General features: G+C 38.2%; 4 protein-coding genes across 4 annotated transcripts; 1 reads left to right on the plus strand and 3 right to left on the minus strand.

Annotated features, from left to right (window-relative positions):
- Positions 1-69: 69 nt before the first annotated feature.
- On the minus strand, positions 70-487 carry LOC26529384. The gene is made up of 2 exons (XM_015177481.3): positions 319-487; positions 70-261 (listed from the first exon to the last, which is right to left on the minus strand). The coding sequence occupies exons 1-2, from the start codon at positions 448-450 to the stop codon at positions 136-138; spliced, it is 258 nt and encodes an 85-aa protein (XP_015032967.1). The 5' UTR covers positions 451-487; the 3' UTR covers positions 70-135.
- Positions 488-1,089: 602 nt separating this feature from the next.
- Positions 1,090-1,489, minus strand: LOC26529811. Its single transcript, XM_015177509.3, has 2 exons — positions 1,327-1,489; positions 1,090-1,262 (listed from the first exon to the last, which is right to left on the minus strand). The coding sequence occupies exons 1-2, from the start codon at positions 1,456-1,458 to the stop codon at positions 1,137-1,139; spliced, it is 258 nt and encodes an 85-aa protein (XP_015032995.1). The 5' UTR covers positions 1,459-1,489; the 3' UTR covers positions 1,090-1,136.
- Positions 1,490-2,194: 705 nt separating this feature from the next.
- On the minus strand, positions 2,195-5,394 carry LOC6648212. Its single transcript, XM_002069959.4, has 5 exons — positions 4,787-5,394; positions 4,456-4,728; positions 4,210-4,395; positions 2,533-4,143; positions 2,195-2,455 (listed from the first exon to the last, which is right to left on the minus strand). The coding sequence occupies exons 1-4, from the start codon at positions 5,261-5,263 to the stop codon at positions 3,787-3,789; spliced, it is 1,293 nt and encodes a 430-aa protein (XP_002069995.2). The 5' UTR covers positions 5,264-5,394; the 3' UTR covers positions 2,195-2,455; positions 2,533-3,786.
- On the plus strand, positions 2,311-3,750 carry LOC6648213 (phenoloxidase-activating factor 2). Its single transcript, XM_002069960.4, has 4 exons — positions 2,311-2,470; positions 2,526-2,737; positions 2,789-3,045; positions 3,121-3,750. The coding sequence occupies exons 1-4, from the start codon at positions 2,311-2,313 to the stop codon at positions 3,707-3,709; spliced, it is 1,218 nt and encodes a 405-aa protein (XP_002069996.3). The 3' UTR covers positions 3,710-3,750.
- Positions 5,395-17,223: the final 11,829 nt, after the last annotated feature.

Genomic DNA, 17,223 nt, shown 5'->3' on the forward strand with positions numbered 1-17,223 from the left:
AAATATTGAAATATGCATAATTTTGTTTTCATTTTCCAATGGCCGTCATAGCCTTGTTTAATATCATTCAAGTATCAAGATGATTTTAGTGGAAATGAAAAATTATAATTTCAAAGGTTTTATTAAAATTTTTACTCAATTGTAAGGGCCGAATCGACTTTGCAAGCTTTGAAATATATTTTGGCAAGTTTCATTGTCATAAGTGGGCTCAATCTTATCGCCATGTACTGTAGCCAAAATAATGAATTTGGCATGGGCATTCTGAAACGAATAGATGTTAAATATTAATTTATTACTAATGTACTTATAATACACTACCTCTTTGGGTAGATCGTGTTTCCATAGATCATTCGCCTCTAGATAGGCATGGAGAAGGACACGCCATTGCCAAAAATTTTCGTGTCCATGCAATTTTGGTATAGCCGAGAAGTCCAGTTCATTGTGACCCATTTTCTGTGCTTCTTATTCGCTGGACGTTGTGATTAAAAGTGAACTTAAAAATACAAAATTATTTCAATTAGTCAACTTTTAATTCCTCTGATATGAAAAAGTTGTACTGATAAAAATATCAAAAAACTTAACGGCTTTAAAATGGGTTTAGCATAGTCTAAGAGAGAGAGAGGTGCTCTACGAGAATTAGGTGGTGGAGAGACTCACAGACAGTGTGCCCGAAAATATTGCAAAATATCGGCATGTTATACAGTATTATGTTAACTACTGTCGCGCTGTTAAAGGACAAATGTTATGATTAAGCAACTCTGTTATTTTCCAATACTGGTGTATAATGCGTGGCCGTCGGTTATATGGTTCGTATTTATTGTGTGTGACAATTAATTTGTAAGCTACCAGCAAGTAGAAGTCAACATTTTAATACCCTTAAATCGGATAACACAGGTTTGATTTGGTAAGTTAGTGCTGATCGCACAAGACATACACACATGTTCATGTTGAATTTAAATATATAACCTTAATATCGGGACCCAAAAAAATTCTCTTCTCTTGGCAAAAAAATAACGGAAGAGAGAAAGAGAGACAGTAAGGCAAAGTATGGCTTGCGCTCTTTTGCTGTAAAAATAAATTAAGCCAGAATTTAAAAACTAATTTAAGATCTCTTTTTAATTTCAATGAATATTAAGCTAATTATATGGTCCGAAACGGTGTTCCAAGTTCTGAAATATATATTGGCAAGACTCATCGTCATAGGCTGGCTCAATCTTATCGCCCTGTACAGTAGCCAAAATTATAAATTTGGCATGGGGACTCTGAAATAAAGATAATGAACTACATATCTCTATATACACAAAGTATACAAATGTATGAATTTACCTCTTTGGGAAGGTTGTTTTTCCACAGATCGTTTGCTTCTAGGTAGGCACGCAAAAGGATTCGCCATTGCCAAAAGTTTTGACGCCCGTGCAATTTGGGTATAGCTGAAAAGTCTAGTTCTACGTTACCCATTTTCTCTAATGCTACGACTTATTTGCTAGGCGTTCTGATTAAAAGTGATATTAGAAATCTAAAAACAATTTCGATTAGTCAACTGATATGAGAAAGCTCTACAGCAAAAGCTTCGCATAGCTTTATCTCTGGAAACTTAACGCCTCCAAAAAGGTTTAATCATAGAAGTTGGGGCAATACCTTTATGTAGATATTCACAATTTGGCGGCGACCAAGCGGAAAGTGTTTGGATTATTACGACAACCAATTTTTACCATTAAACTATTAAGTTGTTAGAATCAAATTAAATAGTAACAAAAATATGTGCACAATATAGTGCAAACAGACAAAAAGACGAGGGTCAAATTAGCACAGTTCCATATTCCGAACAACGTTAAATTCAAAATTAATTTATTTAATATGCAATAACCGGACTCACATACATTTGGAATCTCAACTTCGAGTCTCATGATTTAAACAGGCAAAATGTCTCTATAATTTTCCAATGGGGGTAATAACAATTTTTGGTTTACCAGTTACAATGCAAGTTAGCATTTAATAGTTTGCTTATGTTTAAGGTTTTAATGTCCCATGTTGTTTGGAAGAGTAACTTCAATTCGGTACGCAAATATTTTTAAGTTTTATTGTAATATTCTTTATGATTGTCCATTTTTTTTGTCGCCCAATGTGTAATGTTTTTTGTTGCGCTATGCAACTCTCTCTATCGGAAAATCCCTAAACAAAAATTATACTATACTCTAAATGGAGGCCATTTGTTGGTCAATTTTATTATTCATGGTTGGACTATATAGGCAAGTAGAGTGTTGCGTGGACAATTTAGTTTTCGTTGGCAAAGGGTTGAGTAGAGAAGAAATGTCGGAGTGGGTTGGCTTATTTTTACTCTTGATGCAGTTACTCGCTGGTGGCGCTTTCAGCTGGAAGTTTGGTGCTCCTCAAGTCGGCAATGAACCAAATAAGGAGGCTCCTGGGGTACCACAACCCAGCGATGTGGGGAATACTGCAAATCACACGAGTAGGTCAATATGGAGATGAGCTCTTTTCTAACATTACTGAGGATATTTGTTTAGTTCTTACCAGGCAACTGGTTGTGGGAACATTAGTTCCGCCATTACTACCAGCACCACCAGGCACTTGGCCTCCAGTACCCAGTATAGTTAATCCTGGAACTAGTTATTGCCAGTGTGTGCCTCCCGGATCCTGTGCGAATCCTTTGCCCACAGTCCCTACCGATGGGAGTGGACAATTAGACATTCGAATTGTGAATAATGGAGGACTTTATGTGAGTGTAAATGGTTAATAATTATGGGTTATACATAAGGACATTCTTTAGCCCACACCGCCAACAACAGCCTCCACATTGACCTGTAGCTATGGACTAGTGGCTTGTTGTCAGGCAGGAAGCTATCAATGCGGTCGTCGGTTCCCACCACCGCCAGGCGCTTCACAGGCTAGTCCTGGACAGGCCAGTTTTGGTGCCTATCCGTGGCAAGCAGCGCTGTTGACCACAGCAGATGTCTACTTGGGTGGAGGCGCACTGATTACGGCACAACATGTTCTTACCGCCGCCCATAAGGTTTACAATTTGGGGTAAATTTCTAAATAGTCGGGGCCGCAGCCCCGTTTAACCCAATTTCTCCATTAGTAATGTCCTTCTCTATCCAGTCTGACTTCATTTAAGGTGCGACTTGGGGAATGGGATGCGGCCAGCACAAGTGAGCCGATACCCGCCCAAGATGTTTATATTTCCAATGTCTATGTGAATCCTTCATTTAATCCTACCAATCTTCAAAACGATGTGGCCATCCTTAAGTTAGCGCAGGCTGTATCCTTGACCAGTAAGTCAACCGTGGGCACAATTTGCCTGCCCACCACCAGTTTTGTGGGTCAACGTTGCTGGGTTGCTGGCTGGGGTAAGAATGATTTTGGTCCCACAGGAGCTTACCAGGCGATTGAGCGACAAGTGGATGTGCCCCTGATACCAAATGCCAATTGCCAGGCAGCTTTGCGATCCACTCGCTTGGGCTCATCGTTCGTCTTGAGTCCCACTAGTTTCATTTGCGCTGGCGGCGAAGCTGGCAAGGATGCGTGTACAGGAGACGGTGGATCGCCATTGGTTTGCACCAACAATGGGGTCTGGTATGTTGTGGGACTGGTGGCCTGGGGAATCGGCTGTGCCCAAGCCGGTGTGCCAGGTGTTTACGTTAATGTTGGAACGTATTTGCCTTGGATACAAACAACCTTGACGCAGTAGCATCTAAGCACACTTATCTAAATACATTTCACTTAAAACAATTTAATTTTTTTAATTTTAAACCTAAACAAAAATTTCTAATAGCGAAGTCCCAATAGTTCATAGAGTGGCACTTCCGTTGCCGATTCACTAGCACTGGACTGTTCAAAGTCGCCACCTCGGAGCAAATATTGTGGTCTCTCCAATCTTGGATTGGCCACATAGAAATCAATCAATGCTGTTGTGCTACGCAGATGTGTGATGCCCTTAAAGATTTTCTCCCGTGTGAGCAGTTCTTCGGGATAAACTGTTTTAATCATAGTGTCACTTGATCGCTTCACCCAGGGTCTCTCTTTTAACGGCACGGTGCGTCCAAAAGCACTGATAATGGGCTTGGTCGCGGGACGAGAGGCATGATCATTGATATGCTTTTCGTATTTCAACTCAATGGCCATCTATACAAGCAAAAAAAAAGAGTATACAATTTTTCAGTTTAAGAAAAATATGTAATTTTGCCTTACATGCGGTTTGTTCCACTTATCGGCCACTGTTTGGGCAATGGCATTTACTTCCTTGGGATCCGTTTTAACCGATGCCAAAAGTGTGCGATCTCCCTTAATAGAGAAGAGGTTTTTAACTTTATGAGGGGTTAGATCGCTTTCCACAGTCCCTATGGAATTTAGCCACTCCACAAAACGTTCCGCTGACTTGGGTTAGATTCAAATTGAGTAATGAGTTTGGTTCAAGGGATTAGATAATTTACTAACAGCATCCATTAGATCCTCTGCCTGCTCGTCCAGGGTATGCGAGGCATGATTTCGTTCACCTTGCTCCACTTTTGATTGCCAGCAGACTCGTTTGTCTCTGGAGGCGCATAGAAATTTGGCATACCAACTAGTTCTGTCCACAGTACGGTGTGTGTGGCCAACAGGTTCATCCAGCTTGAGATCGAATTTCTCGAACTCATGTTCCATGCGGACAATATCCGAGTGGTCGCTTTCGTTAAAATGTTCCTCGACTTTATTACGGGCCAGATCAAACTGAAGCACACAAGGACGAATTATGGCAACAAATCGTTTAGGTTTAAGAACTACTCACAAGAAGGACATCCTTCTCCTCCTCACTGTCCTGTGAGCTTTGACTCAGGTAATCCTCTGGTCTCTCTTCTCGCATATCATCCCTTATATAGATGTCATCATCAGATTTAGAGTAATCATAGTCTTGTATACGTTTCACACGCTCCTGCAGACGAGGCGGCAGTACCAGCGAATAGTCCACGACGGGAATACGCGGCTGGGTTTGGCACGAGGCGGCAAACTCGACATCATCGATAACGGCATTCCAATAGGATTTACCTTGCAACCCGTCACGTTCAACCAGTTCAGGTGGTTCGCTTAGACCACTACTTACACTCTGGCTCTTCTGAAAAACCTTCGGCTTCACCTCCTGCCGCATTGGCGCGATTTGGAGATTACCTAGGCGCGCTGGGTTCGCACGTTTGCTGAACACTTGAATACTGCCCCGCGATGCAGGTGCGGACCGTATAGTGGAACTATATCTATTTTCTCTAGACATATTTACGAGGCTAATCAATTCTTGTGTGATTTAAACGATACGACATATATTTTGCGGGCCAAATATGTTTGTTCGATGGTTTCTATGGAAAGGGGGGAAATGTGAGGTAAAACCATAACAACCTAGCAACCTTCAGAGCAAGGCATGCTTAGTTTTTGAACAAAACATAAATTTAGTAAATTATTATCAAACAATTATCGTGTATACGACCTGTAGCACAATTATGTTGCAAGTTGTTTTTGTTTAATTAAATGAATTTAAGCCAATTGTTTTAAAATCATTGTGTATACGACCCGTGACACAAGGCTGACAGAATACAGTCTTGTGTGTGTGGGTAAAAGTTATGCGCAAATTGAACAACAGGTTGCTCGGTGAAACATGTGTTTCCTTTTACAAAACACGGCACAAGCACCCGACACAGACGCACTCACCTCTGGCCATTTCAAGCTCACTTAACTGCGTCTGAAATAAACAACTACACGAGCCTCTATCTTTGTCTCGGTCTCGGTCTCGGTCTCTCAATGTCTGTCTGGCTGTTAACTTTCCTCATTTGCACCCAATGCCCTAGAGGGTAGTCGTCTCCGGCTTTATCGTCTTGGGTAGGCCAGCAGAAAAGGTGTAAAGGCAAGTTTCACACTCTTCGCATCCCTCTTTTGATCAGCCACACTTATTTTTTTTTATGCAAAATAAATGACTTTTGGGCCAGTTGTATAAAATTTTATAGTCAAAAGAAAATATTTTAAATTTTTTGTTTGTTTCCTCTCACATTCCCCCACATACATAGCTGCACCATCTGCAATCGTTCCCAGCGCTTCAACCGTTGATAATCGGCCGTTAATGCCAAACGGAAACCGGAAATGTTGCTAGTTGCACGGTTAGGAAAAAACTGCAAATCCAAATATTATTGCCGCACACAATTTCTGCAAACTTGGCCAGGATATCGACTTTGTCTTACCTAGTATCTAGTAAGGAGATACAAAAATGAGTTTAAAGTAGAAAAAAACACATTTTATAAGATGACTAATTGATAAAATTTGTTCTTATCTTAGAAGTTTCCGATCTACATTGGGTAGAGATTGCAGAGGGAATGAAAATTCTTTTAACTTCCCATATTTATATAGGATATACTTACATATATATGTATTTAGAAGCATTAAAACTCACTCAAATTTCAACTCAAAGGTTGACTTCACTCAAACGAACTGGCAAACACGAAATGGTAAATCGCAGGGCGAAGTCCTTTACTCAGTCTGTCCTCGGCTTTCGTGCACTTCAGACGTGTCAATTGCCAGCCAGAGGCTGAATTTAGAGCAATTTAACTATACAAATAAAACCAACAACAAAAAACAAAACCAACTATCGGAACAACAACAAATATCGGCAAATATCGGCTAGCTAGCATTTTAGTGTTGTTTTTAGCCTCGAATTAGCCTTATGTATACTTAAGAGGAATTGCTGCCAATATTTGTAGCTTCGAAAGTGAAAGTGAAGGCAACAATGCATGTCCTGCTGTTGCATATTTTCAGTGTTGTGTAATCTATAATAAGGAATTTTCAAAAATTAACAATATCTCGATGTTTGTGGTGTTCTCTTCATTTCCATTGTGTATTCAATGTCCTTGATGTCGCGACGCCTCTTGGTCTATGCGCCTACACCTCTGATTTGACTGACGCCTGCCGCTTCAACGCCTTCTCCCAAGGAAGATATTAAAGACAAATATAGCTTGAATTCCAGCTAAAGCAAATACAGGAATTATCTCTGAATTGCCTCAAAAGACATTCTGGACTCTTAAACTTATTAATCATTTTGGTTTTTCCATCCAAAATTAAGTCGCCTTGTGAGGAAACAGCAATAATTTTTTGTTTTGTGAGGTTTACGTCATGTTTGTCTACGCTTAACTATTGGAGCCATTGGAGCCGGGCGACGCTTGTGTTTGAGTTGCTTTGCTATGTGTGTGTGCTATAAGTATATACGAATGTACATATAACTACTTATACATATATATACATATATATCTTTGGTGTTTTGCCTGTGTTTGTGTTGGTGTTGCGCCTGAAAGTAACAAACAGGACAAGTTGCCCATGCATGAAATATACATATATATACTTACTTATACGTTTTTTCAAATCAAAAACAACAACAACAACAAACAAAAATATAACCATTATCAAATTGCATTTAATTGAATAGGACCAATTAGGTGACTTACAGTTGCAGTTTTACGTAAGTGTTGATTGAGTGTGTTTCTCTATTAATAAAACAATTAACTAAATAATTAAGTCTAAGTGCTTGCATTGTCTGTGTGCTAATTACATAATGACATTTGAAATATATCCAAAATACAATCTCTCATTAAACAATCATATCCTACTCTCTACAAGCATTGCCATTCCACTTTAACTATATACCCACTAGACCCCAATGCATTGTAAAACCCATGACACGTCCGCTTTTAAAAATTAGTTCTATTAAGTGTTTAATCAATTGCATGTTGAGTTTTTAATATTTTTTGAGCACGTTTTTGAGTTATGATCTCAATACCTTTTTTGCACTTGCTTTTGTTTTATATTCTTCTGAAATGCCTAATGGAAGAGAGAAATATTTTAATTTGTGATTTATTTTGAAACGGAAAAAACTCTTGAGTTTTAAGATACTATCAATTTTTGAAATTTAAGGCCAAATGCATATTTATATTACGTTTAAGTTGTTCGGTATTCCATAACTAGGATTCTGATTTAGAATGCGTATTATACACTTCCTGTCTGCCAATCGCTTTTTGCTTCTCATGTCAGTCGACGGCCACGTCCAACGGCAATCTCGTCATGCAAATGGAAATGACATTAGCGTTCAGTTCTCGTCAAGTCTATAAATAAATGAAAATGAGAATTATGTGGAAGAGGGAGAGACATAGAGAAACGGAGAAAGAGTAGACAGAATTGCCTGACACACAGAAACGGACGACGGACAACTGTCAGACACGACGACATCATTCCATGTGGATGACTGCGTGTGTGTGTGTGTTTAGAGGATTACTCATACGTCGTTTAATATGAAAATATAATTTGCTTTTTGTTATGGCATGTCAGACTCTTTACTGTCCTATTCCTACTTCTGTCTCTGTCTCTGTCTCTGCGGTTGGCAATGTCCAGATGCCATGAAGTTTTCACGACGATAAAGAGATAAGAATTCTTCTTCTATCCAGCCATCCGCTAAGCTAAAGCTTTAAAAAAGCAAAGAGCATTGTAAACAAAATTCCATCTAAGTCTAGAATCTGCCATCGATCAAGAGTTTATCTTTTGTCACTAATAAAACCCAATTGTAATGATAACTTTGATTCCGAATCAAAACACTTTTCTCATTCAAAGAATCGTCTGCTGACAATTCATATTAATGGTTGCCAATGGCAGCGAGGGCCCCAGTGATGCCAGGCATTGTGCATGGCTGACATGGCAGTCATATATCGCCACCTGCGGATGTCGTTCAATAAAACGGGAGGCCAAATCGAAGCATTTGACATAAGGCCAACATGCCAGAGAGTTACATGCTACGTGCCTCACATGCTCGTAGGTATGTGCTTGTGTGTCGTTCAATTGCATCTAAGAATTTTGCTCTGTGTTTGCCTCTGTAGAAGTTTTATGTGTTCATGGCATAGGTTGGCATAGAACGTATTGTTGTCATTGTCTGACACGATGTTGTCCTTGTGCTTAACACACAAAAACTTTTCTCATAGCGCATAATATATAAAGGTATACTGAAGAAGGGATTAAATGTCAACCCATATTGCATTTCCGACATCACAGAACAAAGTCAATTAAAAAAAAGTGTTGCCTACATTTTGGGATTGTCAGTCTTAAATTTCCAATTGCATTTTCTATATGTATGTATTTAATAAGTAAAAGGCAACAAATCATTAAAGACAATCAGGCCAAAATTACTTTTATAGACTTGAGCCGGGATCGTAAATATTAATTTCATGTTGGCAAGTTTTGATTTATTGCTTCTCATTGTCATGTGACGTGACTACAGCGGTGGCAGCAACAACGACAACAACAACAACAGTCACAACCATTATTGCGGTTCGTTCAGGCCATGGCCAAGCAAAAAGGCAAAACCAGAAATATATGGTACAATATACACGGTCTATATATAATATTTGTTTTTGTTTTCAAATATTTTACTTTCCTACATGTATTTTGGCAAGACATGCGACATTTTTGTTTAGCCTAATTTGAAAAGCTTTCGTCGACAACAGCAACATCGACAAGTATCAGCGAGAACGCCAACAACAATAACAATAACAATATCAAGAACAACAACAAGTTAAGCAATAACAAAGAAAATGTTGAACTTGGCTAACTTTTCATTATGCAAAGTGGCATTAATAATTCGCCAAGAAGCCAATGCCGAAGCCAAAGCAAAAGCTAAAGACACAAATTGTATAAACATACATATACATATGTATATACATATGTATATATACATATAAATGAATAAGTATACACATCTATATATATACGTTTATATAAAATGGCCATATCAAATTATGTACATTATATTGAAAATGAGGCTTGGTGGGTCGGTATAGAGTCAGCAAAAAGCAAATCATTAAAAATACGCCATGTGCTTAGCCATTTCTTGGGGTAGCTTAAAAACTTTGCTTCTTAATGGAAAATAACTTAACTGATAAATATAAACTACATATGGTCTCACATATCATGATAGATTCTTGAGTCTGTAAAATTTCATATACATTCATTTGCCAAGACAAAAGACTTTTTCAAACATTTCATAGTTTTCTCAACGTAAACTTTATAAGCAACCCTTGTGAAACGAGAAGATAAAGAAGTAAGAGAATTTCCAAGAAGAAGTCAAACTTGTAAATGCTTTGGTATTTTTGTATAAATGTTTGTTTCTTAAAAATGCCAATGCTTTCGGCAGGAAACTTTTTATTCAATGCTCAATTGAATTTCGCATTTGAAAATTGGGAAAACAACGGCTATATAATATGTGTGTATCTGTATGTATATATCAGGCGGTCCAAGTTTTGGACAGAAAGATCCACTGAACGAAAGCTGCTTGAAAGATGAGTGCAAAGAAGTTGGCCCTGTGCGGCAATAGCAATAATGGCCATGACTTGATAAATGGCGTGATTTGACTTTCGACTTTACACACACATCCACATTGGCAAAGAGAACGCAGATAGATAAAAGACCTAACTAAGCCCAAATATACAGACCGTGTTGGCTGTTCGATATCTTAAATGCTACAAGTGTTCAACGAATTGATTTAAAATGTTACCCGGCTTTAAATTGATTGACTTCATGTGTCCATGTGTTTACCAATTCGCTATGCCCCATTGACCAAACATACGAGTTTACTGAATTATGCAAACAGACAACAAGCAAACAAATATGTGCCAGAAGCGAACAAACAATTGTTATTCTGCTTAAATTTTATACGCTTCGTTGTATGAGCAAATTGTTCAATTGGCTTTGCCGAAGTGCTTAAATATTTCATTGATTCAGTTGCAAATTGAATTGTTCTATTTAAAATGAATACATTTTAAATGAATATTAATGGGAAAGTGTCTTTGTTAATGAAGTGTTATGATGTATTATCTTAAATTATGTTTAAACAGACAATCCAATTTTACCCACGGCAAGCAGCACAAGAACTAAAATATATTTAGATGATGGAGTACGGTTTGTTTACCCACGCTATATTTATTTTATGAAAAGAAGATGAAAATTATATTTTAAAGTCTTTAGAAACACCATTCACGACTCTATTGTACTCTATTGTGGTGTATTTTGAACTAAAGCCTCCTTCAAGAGCTAAACACACATTTCGTTGGAACTAAATTTTTAGTTGACTTAGGAAAAAGAAGAAAAAAACTTTCGTTTGGTTTAGCTTTAATGCCAAAAGTTCGACAATTTCAATCGATTAGTGGCAATCGTGATAAATGCCGGCGCCCATGAGAAAATTTGCTGTTGCCATTGGCTTCACACTTTCGTCCTGCTTCTACCATTTCGATCCCTAGTTGTTTGCGTGATGTTAGCCATAAAAAAAAGTTGCAAGTTGCAAATTTAAAGTTCTCACTTTTGCGGTGCGGCTTGCATTTAATCCTAGACAACAATTAGAACGCTCGACTGCATAATTTAGCATAATTTTTTTCAAGTTGTTGACGGACAAAGTCATAACTCGATGTCAGAAGCAAGTCAGGAGCAAGTCATCATGGCATTTGCATGCACTTGAATGCATTTGAGAAATGGCGCATTGCGGGGCGTGGCAGCGCGTGACATGGCGCGTGTCCTTTTGCGTTTATGTCATTTTCTATTTTTGTTTTCATAGTTCTTGTTCCCCTTTGTTTGTTTTTTGTTTTATTTTTGGCTAGAAATCAAGTTGCTAGTTGTTTTTTTGTTTCTGTTTTCTAGAGCTACGAGAGTGTGTATGCGTCAGGGTTACATTTACATTGACGTCAAGTTTTTATTATTTTGTATTTATACTTGAGTTTGCCGTTTGTTCACTTTACAATTAAATTCTTACCCAAACTGGTTAACTAGTGAATGCACAAAAGAATGAAATAATTTATTCATTTATAAAAAACATACTTTCAAAGTTGAAACTCTACAGTCATGAAGCAGCTGTCAATAACAAATAAAAAATTCAAGTGCAACAATTTGTCTGATAATCTCATAAAAAAGTCTATTTCAAATATCAATTTTTAGTAAATGTTTTCTTAAAAATACCAACGACAGAAGCAGTAGCAGCAAAATCCGACGATAGAAATTATACAATGGACAAATAGAAAACAAAACAATGAGAATATTTAGTACACGGGTCGTATAAGTAATTTTTTCAAAAAATTGTTGCATACTTATACGGGTTCTTAGTGTATGGGTAGACAAGAGTAAATTGATGTTTATGTGGGTGGGCATGACATGCGATTTATTTTTGATGGCATTAGGTCCTAAGTCAACTGCGAAATTGCCTTTGCACCCAGCAATCGATTGGTCGATAAAATTACCAAAAAAATGAACCCAAAAACAAAAATTGTGCTGCATCATGCGCAAGCTGAGTCCAATATACATATATTTATATTCAATTTGACATTTTGTGGCCTTGAGTTCTTTAAATTTTGTTTTGCACTGCAGCAGAAAAAGCAGCAGCACAAGCAGCAGGGAGCCATCAAGTAATCCTGCCATGAGAATGGAAAGTGGAGAAACGTGTAGACACGAAACATGGCCAGAAGGCAATCCACTCATCCTCCCCCGCTGTCTTTGACCGTCTCTGTTTTTTTTTTTTTTGTGCTTCCATCCCACTATGTGCTTTGACTTCAACAATGCGGCTGGCATTGGCATGTCTTGACGATTGCCTCATAAATTTTTGAAATTGACCCAAATGCCACCAGAACAGAACAGCAACAACGACAACAACCTTTGACATCATCGTCCTCACATCCAACTGCTTCTATTGACAGAAACTATTTCACTTTTTAGAAAAGTTCTGAACGCAAAAACTTGTTATATAGATTTCGTTTGAGTTAGCAGAACGTATATATGTATGTACGCCCCTTTCAGGTGCATTCAATGCTCTCGCCCACCTCACCTAAACCTTGAACTTCCATTGATTGCCAGAATGTGAGTCACTGAGCCTCTTTAGAGCTTTAGAGCCTAATGAGCTTAAAAGTGTCGCCCATTTTGGCATCCTTATCAATGTGCTGCTTCCATAAATTGACGCCACTTGACATGCCACTGAAATGGATGAGGTGTTCTTGAGATCAATTTCACCTGCTGAAAGTGTTGAAATTGTAAATATATATCTTAAGCCTAAAGTACTACATTAATTTTAAATAAGGAGAACAGCCACCCTTTTCGTATAAGCAATCAACATAAAGTTTTAGATTTCAATTTTTAGAACACATTTTTACCATTTTCGTGTACTCATATGTGTGTATATTGATTTATGTATGTAAACAAAGTACTCGATTCTCACGCTGTCATAAAAATGTTCTCCGTAAGCAAAACTTTATGACATTGGCCTTGAGCAATGACTCCTGGCTCCTTAGCCAAAATTCGCATAAAAATTTGCTATCTAGTACAAGGCGCCAAGAATGTTATAAATAACCTTAAAGTAAATGTGCGAAATGGGCGCCCTTGAATGCATTTTACTTCCGTATAGGCTTTGGGCAGACAAATAAATTGCTTGGTGAAAGTGAAGTTCAGATTTTGGGCAAATGGCCAAGTGCTTAAATATGGAACAAAAACTGGGCCAATGTGAGTCCTGGGAAAATGCGTACACATACGTTGACACATATGTATGTATGCATGTTATGGCCAGTGTGTTCAGTTTGTAATTAGTAAGTGATTTGGGTTACTGTCCTCTAAAACACCAGCCCTTTACTCATGCAATCACTTAAACAAATATACTGAATGCTGACCTTTGACATAGTTTGTGGCAAACGAAAGTACCCATTAATGAAAGTGGGGAAAAAGGGGGATACTAAAAGGCAACAGGACAACCTTCTTGCCATCTTTCCACATGTGGCATTTTACAAAATTAACTGCCTTTATCTAGTTTTTGTTTTTGCGTTGTTATTTCTATAGAAACGCTCAACATATGCATGGGACTACACGACAGCCCATTAATTTTCTGTGTGCCAGAGTGGAGTAGTGTGTGTATTTTGCTGTGTCATTTTACCAAATGTCCGACAACACACACACATACACATACGCAAACTAATTGTAATGGCCGTTGGTAAATTATATACCATGTCTAGCTGGGAATTTATTAATCGCCTTGGTAAAGGATAGAGATATCTAACAATAAGTGATGGCTTAGGCTATATAATTATATAAGTGCTTTCACTTTGCTTTAAGTAGAATATATTAGTAAGCCACTAAGAATAATACAGGCAATTTTCATTTAATATATATAAAAGGGGAAATTTCTTAAAGTTTCTTGTTGTGTAAATTTCTGTTAAAAAAAAAAATAAAACATTTGACTTTTGTACAGCAGATTCTGTGACATTTGGCCATAATTACCAAGAAATTGTTACCGATTTGTTTTAATTAGCTTACGAGTTTTATAGCTTGCAACTCCAACTCCAATGCTAAATAACTTGGCCGTTGCAGCTTTTGCAAATTCCTTGGGAACTTTGTCTTGGGCACGTTTCGCACTTGCATTCGCACTTGCATCCGCATCCGTATCCGCATCCGCATCCGATTTCGCATACAAACCGCCAAAAACGACTCTCGACAAAACTAAAATTAAAAGTGCAAAAGAGCTTGCGAAGCAAATAAAACAGAGGAAAACTTTTGCGGCGTTTCCAGACGGCGCCCTCCAGCCATAGGATGGGTTATATATATTGTGGGTAAAGCACATTCCCCCATTCTTTTTGGCTATTTTCTTTTTTATTTCCCGTTTTTATATTTTTCTTTTTACTTTCTTTCGCTGTGGTTTCCAAATGTGTGCGCATTATTTTTCATTTGCATTGCGTCATGTACACAGTGGGGGGGTGGAGGAGCAAAAAGAGGAGTGTTGGGGAAAGCCTCAAGGCAAGGGGGAGAATGAAATAGGAAAGGGGAAAAGGAAAAGGACTGTCTAGCTCGACAGCAAATTCATGGTGACCCGTTTTGGGTAAAAATGTTTTTGTTGTTCATGTTGTTGGCTTTATTCCTGTGGTTGGTCAAGGTGACCAGCGACCGCCAACTGTAACAACAACAACAAAACTTGCAATCTAGTAGCCTGTCACAGTCAAGACTGTGTTTATGTGTGTGTTTGTGTGTGTGAGGGTGTGTTGAGTGTTCCCTTAATTACATGGCTAAAACTGTTTGCCCGCATATTCGGCACAAAGTATTCTATGTATATGCTGGCCATAGTTAATATAAATTCACACTTAAAAGAGTCTACTTGAAGTCTAAACTCTTTATTACATTTGTTATCGGTAACAGCTAAAAGTTTCATCACTTTTCAAAATAATATTCCATATACAACTCAGAAAAACAACATTGGCTGCAGTTTACCCACTTGAAAAATAAACAGTAAGAGCGGTCTTGTCTATTTAAACTTCCTATTGTAAACATGAAAGAGCTCTATGGCCCGGCGAATCAGTTACCTCCTTCCATGGATTCGTTGCTGTTGCATTTTCAGCAAACTTTTCGTAAAACACTCACGTACACGATGCAGCAGCAGCAGCAGCATCATATGGGGTCTGAAAGGCAATTTTACGTGTGCTCCTTTCTCTGTGTATGTGTGTGTGTGTGTATTTGAGTGTGGAACGTGTTGGTTCCCAATTGCATTGCGTAAGCCTGTGACATTGAAGGCAGGTCCAGGCAAGCGTCGACTATCAAGTGGATAACTTTCATCAGGATAACCAAATTATTATGTCACTCTCTAGCTCGGCTTGGACTCCCTCGTCAACTCTATGCATCAGGTTTTCTTTGGCCCCATAACTCAATCAAATGAAAATGAAACAGTTTGTGCGCCATTCGTGTTAATTAATTTGTGTTAAGAGCTCAGTTGGCTATTAATAATGACCTACTGACCAGAAAAAGGACGAGAATCAGCACAATGTGCGTATGTTCACACACACACACACACACGCATACACGTACGATGTAGAGTTGAGCTGATCAATTATGTAAACGAGCAACAGTTTTGCTTGCCCATTTTTCATTTCATTTTCGTTAAAAATTTATCAGAAATAAACGAGCTGGCAGATAGACAAGGCCAGGCACGTGCCAGGCGACTAAAAGCCAATGTGAGAATCACAGGATGTGAGTGACTTGCAAATGATTTGCTATAGCGTATACATGTCATTTGGAAAGCCTCACGCATATATAAAGAAACCTCAATGTTTATTCACTTTAAAGTTGTTAAATTAATACCGTTGTACTGTGTACTGTGTTTCCAGTTCTGATTCATTCTAATTGCGTTTTATATTATTCTACATGGGTCGGCAATTATAATGTTATTTTTTAATAAAGGCAAAACCCCAAGAGAAATCCTTTTTTGGTCACACTTCCTGCAATCCCAGCTGCTGACCACAAACAGAAAGAACAAAACTATTCGCACTATTTGATGAAATTTCAAATACCCTGCAGGTAGTCCAAGACCAGGAGAAAGTACCTGTAAAAGCATTCCTTTCGTCACATTTGACCATCGTAGATACTGCATTCCATCCTCTAGAGTTAATGGGTATGGCAACAACGAGAAAAACTGCAATACATCCAAATGGGATTTGGAAACTGGGTGAATGTGCGGTTGGCCCTATGACCGCATATATGACAAAGAGTGTTTCTGTGCCCCGAAACATTACACCTGCTGCACTGTACCCGGTAATGGGCCATCGTTCTACTCCTAATGGCCTGGCGCACTCAGCAAATTCAATTTGTTGGCAGTCTAGTAGGTTACTCGGGAACTCTCTCTCTCTCCGCGCTTGCCTTCCTTCTCGGTAGCACACACCATACCTGCGGATTTCCGCTGAACCTTATATAAAATGCAGGAACTCGAAAGCCAGCCACCGGATTCGGGTCGCGCTCTGAGTACAATTGAATTTTTTAGGTAATTTCATTTATTTCAGGCGGCACTTGAAGAAACCAACGAAAAAAATAAAAAGCAAAAAGCATTTCGGAAATAAGCTAAATTTCGCGCATGAAAATGGGGAAAACTATGAAATTAAATTAGTTTCACTAAACTTGCACATTGGAATTTCAAATGCAATTTAATTTAACTTGGCTATTGTTCTTTGGCATCAGGGGTTAGTCGGATGTAAAAACGGATACTCAAGGATGCATGAAAGTTGAAAACCTTATCAAAAATTTTATCAAATAGCTCAGTTTGTCTTTAAATCTACTGAAGATGGAAGTTCATTTAATGACAACCTTTTTTGTTTAGATATATTAGCAATTATTTATCTATATTATGTAGCCACATTTGTGTATAAGTATGTGTGTAAG

The sequence above is a fragment of the Drosophila willistoni genome, chromosome 3R (assembly GCF_018902025.1).
Source record: "Drosophila willistoni isolate 14030-0811.24 chromosome 3R, UCI_dwil_1.1, whole genome shotgun sequence".
In the NCBI taxonomy this organism is placed as follows: Eukaryota; Metazoa; Arthropoda; class Insecta; order Diptera; family Drosophilidae; genus Drosophila; species Drosophila willistoni.

Excerpts from the sequence above, each read along its gene's own strand:
- LOC26529384 (XM_015177481.3), bottom strand. The coding sequence starts at position 450 with ATGGGTCACAATGAACTGGACTTCTCGGCTATACCAAAATTGCATGGA. Across the intron at positions 262-318 it reads AACACGATCTACCCAAAGAG|AATGCCCATGCCAAATTCAT; the intron begins GTAGTGTATTAT and ends TATTCGTTTCAG.
- LOC26529811 (XM_015177509.3), bottom strand. The coding sequence starts at position 1,458 with ATGGGTAACGTAGAACTAGACTTTTCAGCTATACCCAAATTGCACGGG. Across the intron at positions 1,263-1,326 it reads AAAACAACCTTCCCAAAGAG|AGTCCCCATGCCAAATTTAT; the intron begins GTAAATTCATAC and ends TCTTTATTTCAG.
- LOC6648213 (XM_002069960.4), top strand. The coding sequence starts at position 2,311 with ATGTCGGAGTGGGTTGGCTTATTTTTACTCTTGATGCAGTTACTCGCT. Across the intron at positions 2,471-2,525 it reads GAATACTGCAAATCACACGA|TTCTTACCAGGCAACTGGTT; the intron begins GTAGGTCAATAT and ends ATATTTGTTTAG. Across the intron at positions 2,738-2,788 it reads TGAATAATGGAGGACTTTAT|CCCACACCGCCAACAACAGC; the intron begins GTGAGTGTAAAT and ends GACATTCTTTAG.
- LOC6648212 (XM_002069959.4), bottom strand. The coding sequence starts at position 5,263 with ATGTCTAGAGAAAATAGATATAGTTCCACTATACGGTCCGCACCTGCA. Across the intron at positions 4,729-4,786 it reads AGGAGAAGGATGTCCTTCTT|TTTGATCTGGCCCGTAATAA; the intron begins GTGAGTAGTTCT and ends TGTGTGCTTCAG. Across the intron at positions 4,144-4,209 it reads ATAAGTGGAACAAACCGCAT|ATGGCCATTGAGTTGAAATA; the intron begins GTAAGGCAAAAT and ends TTGCTTGTATAG.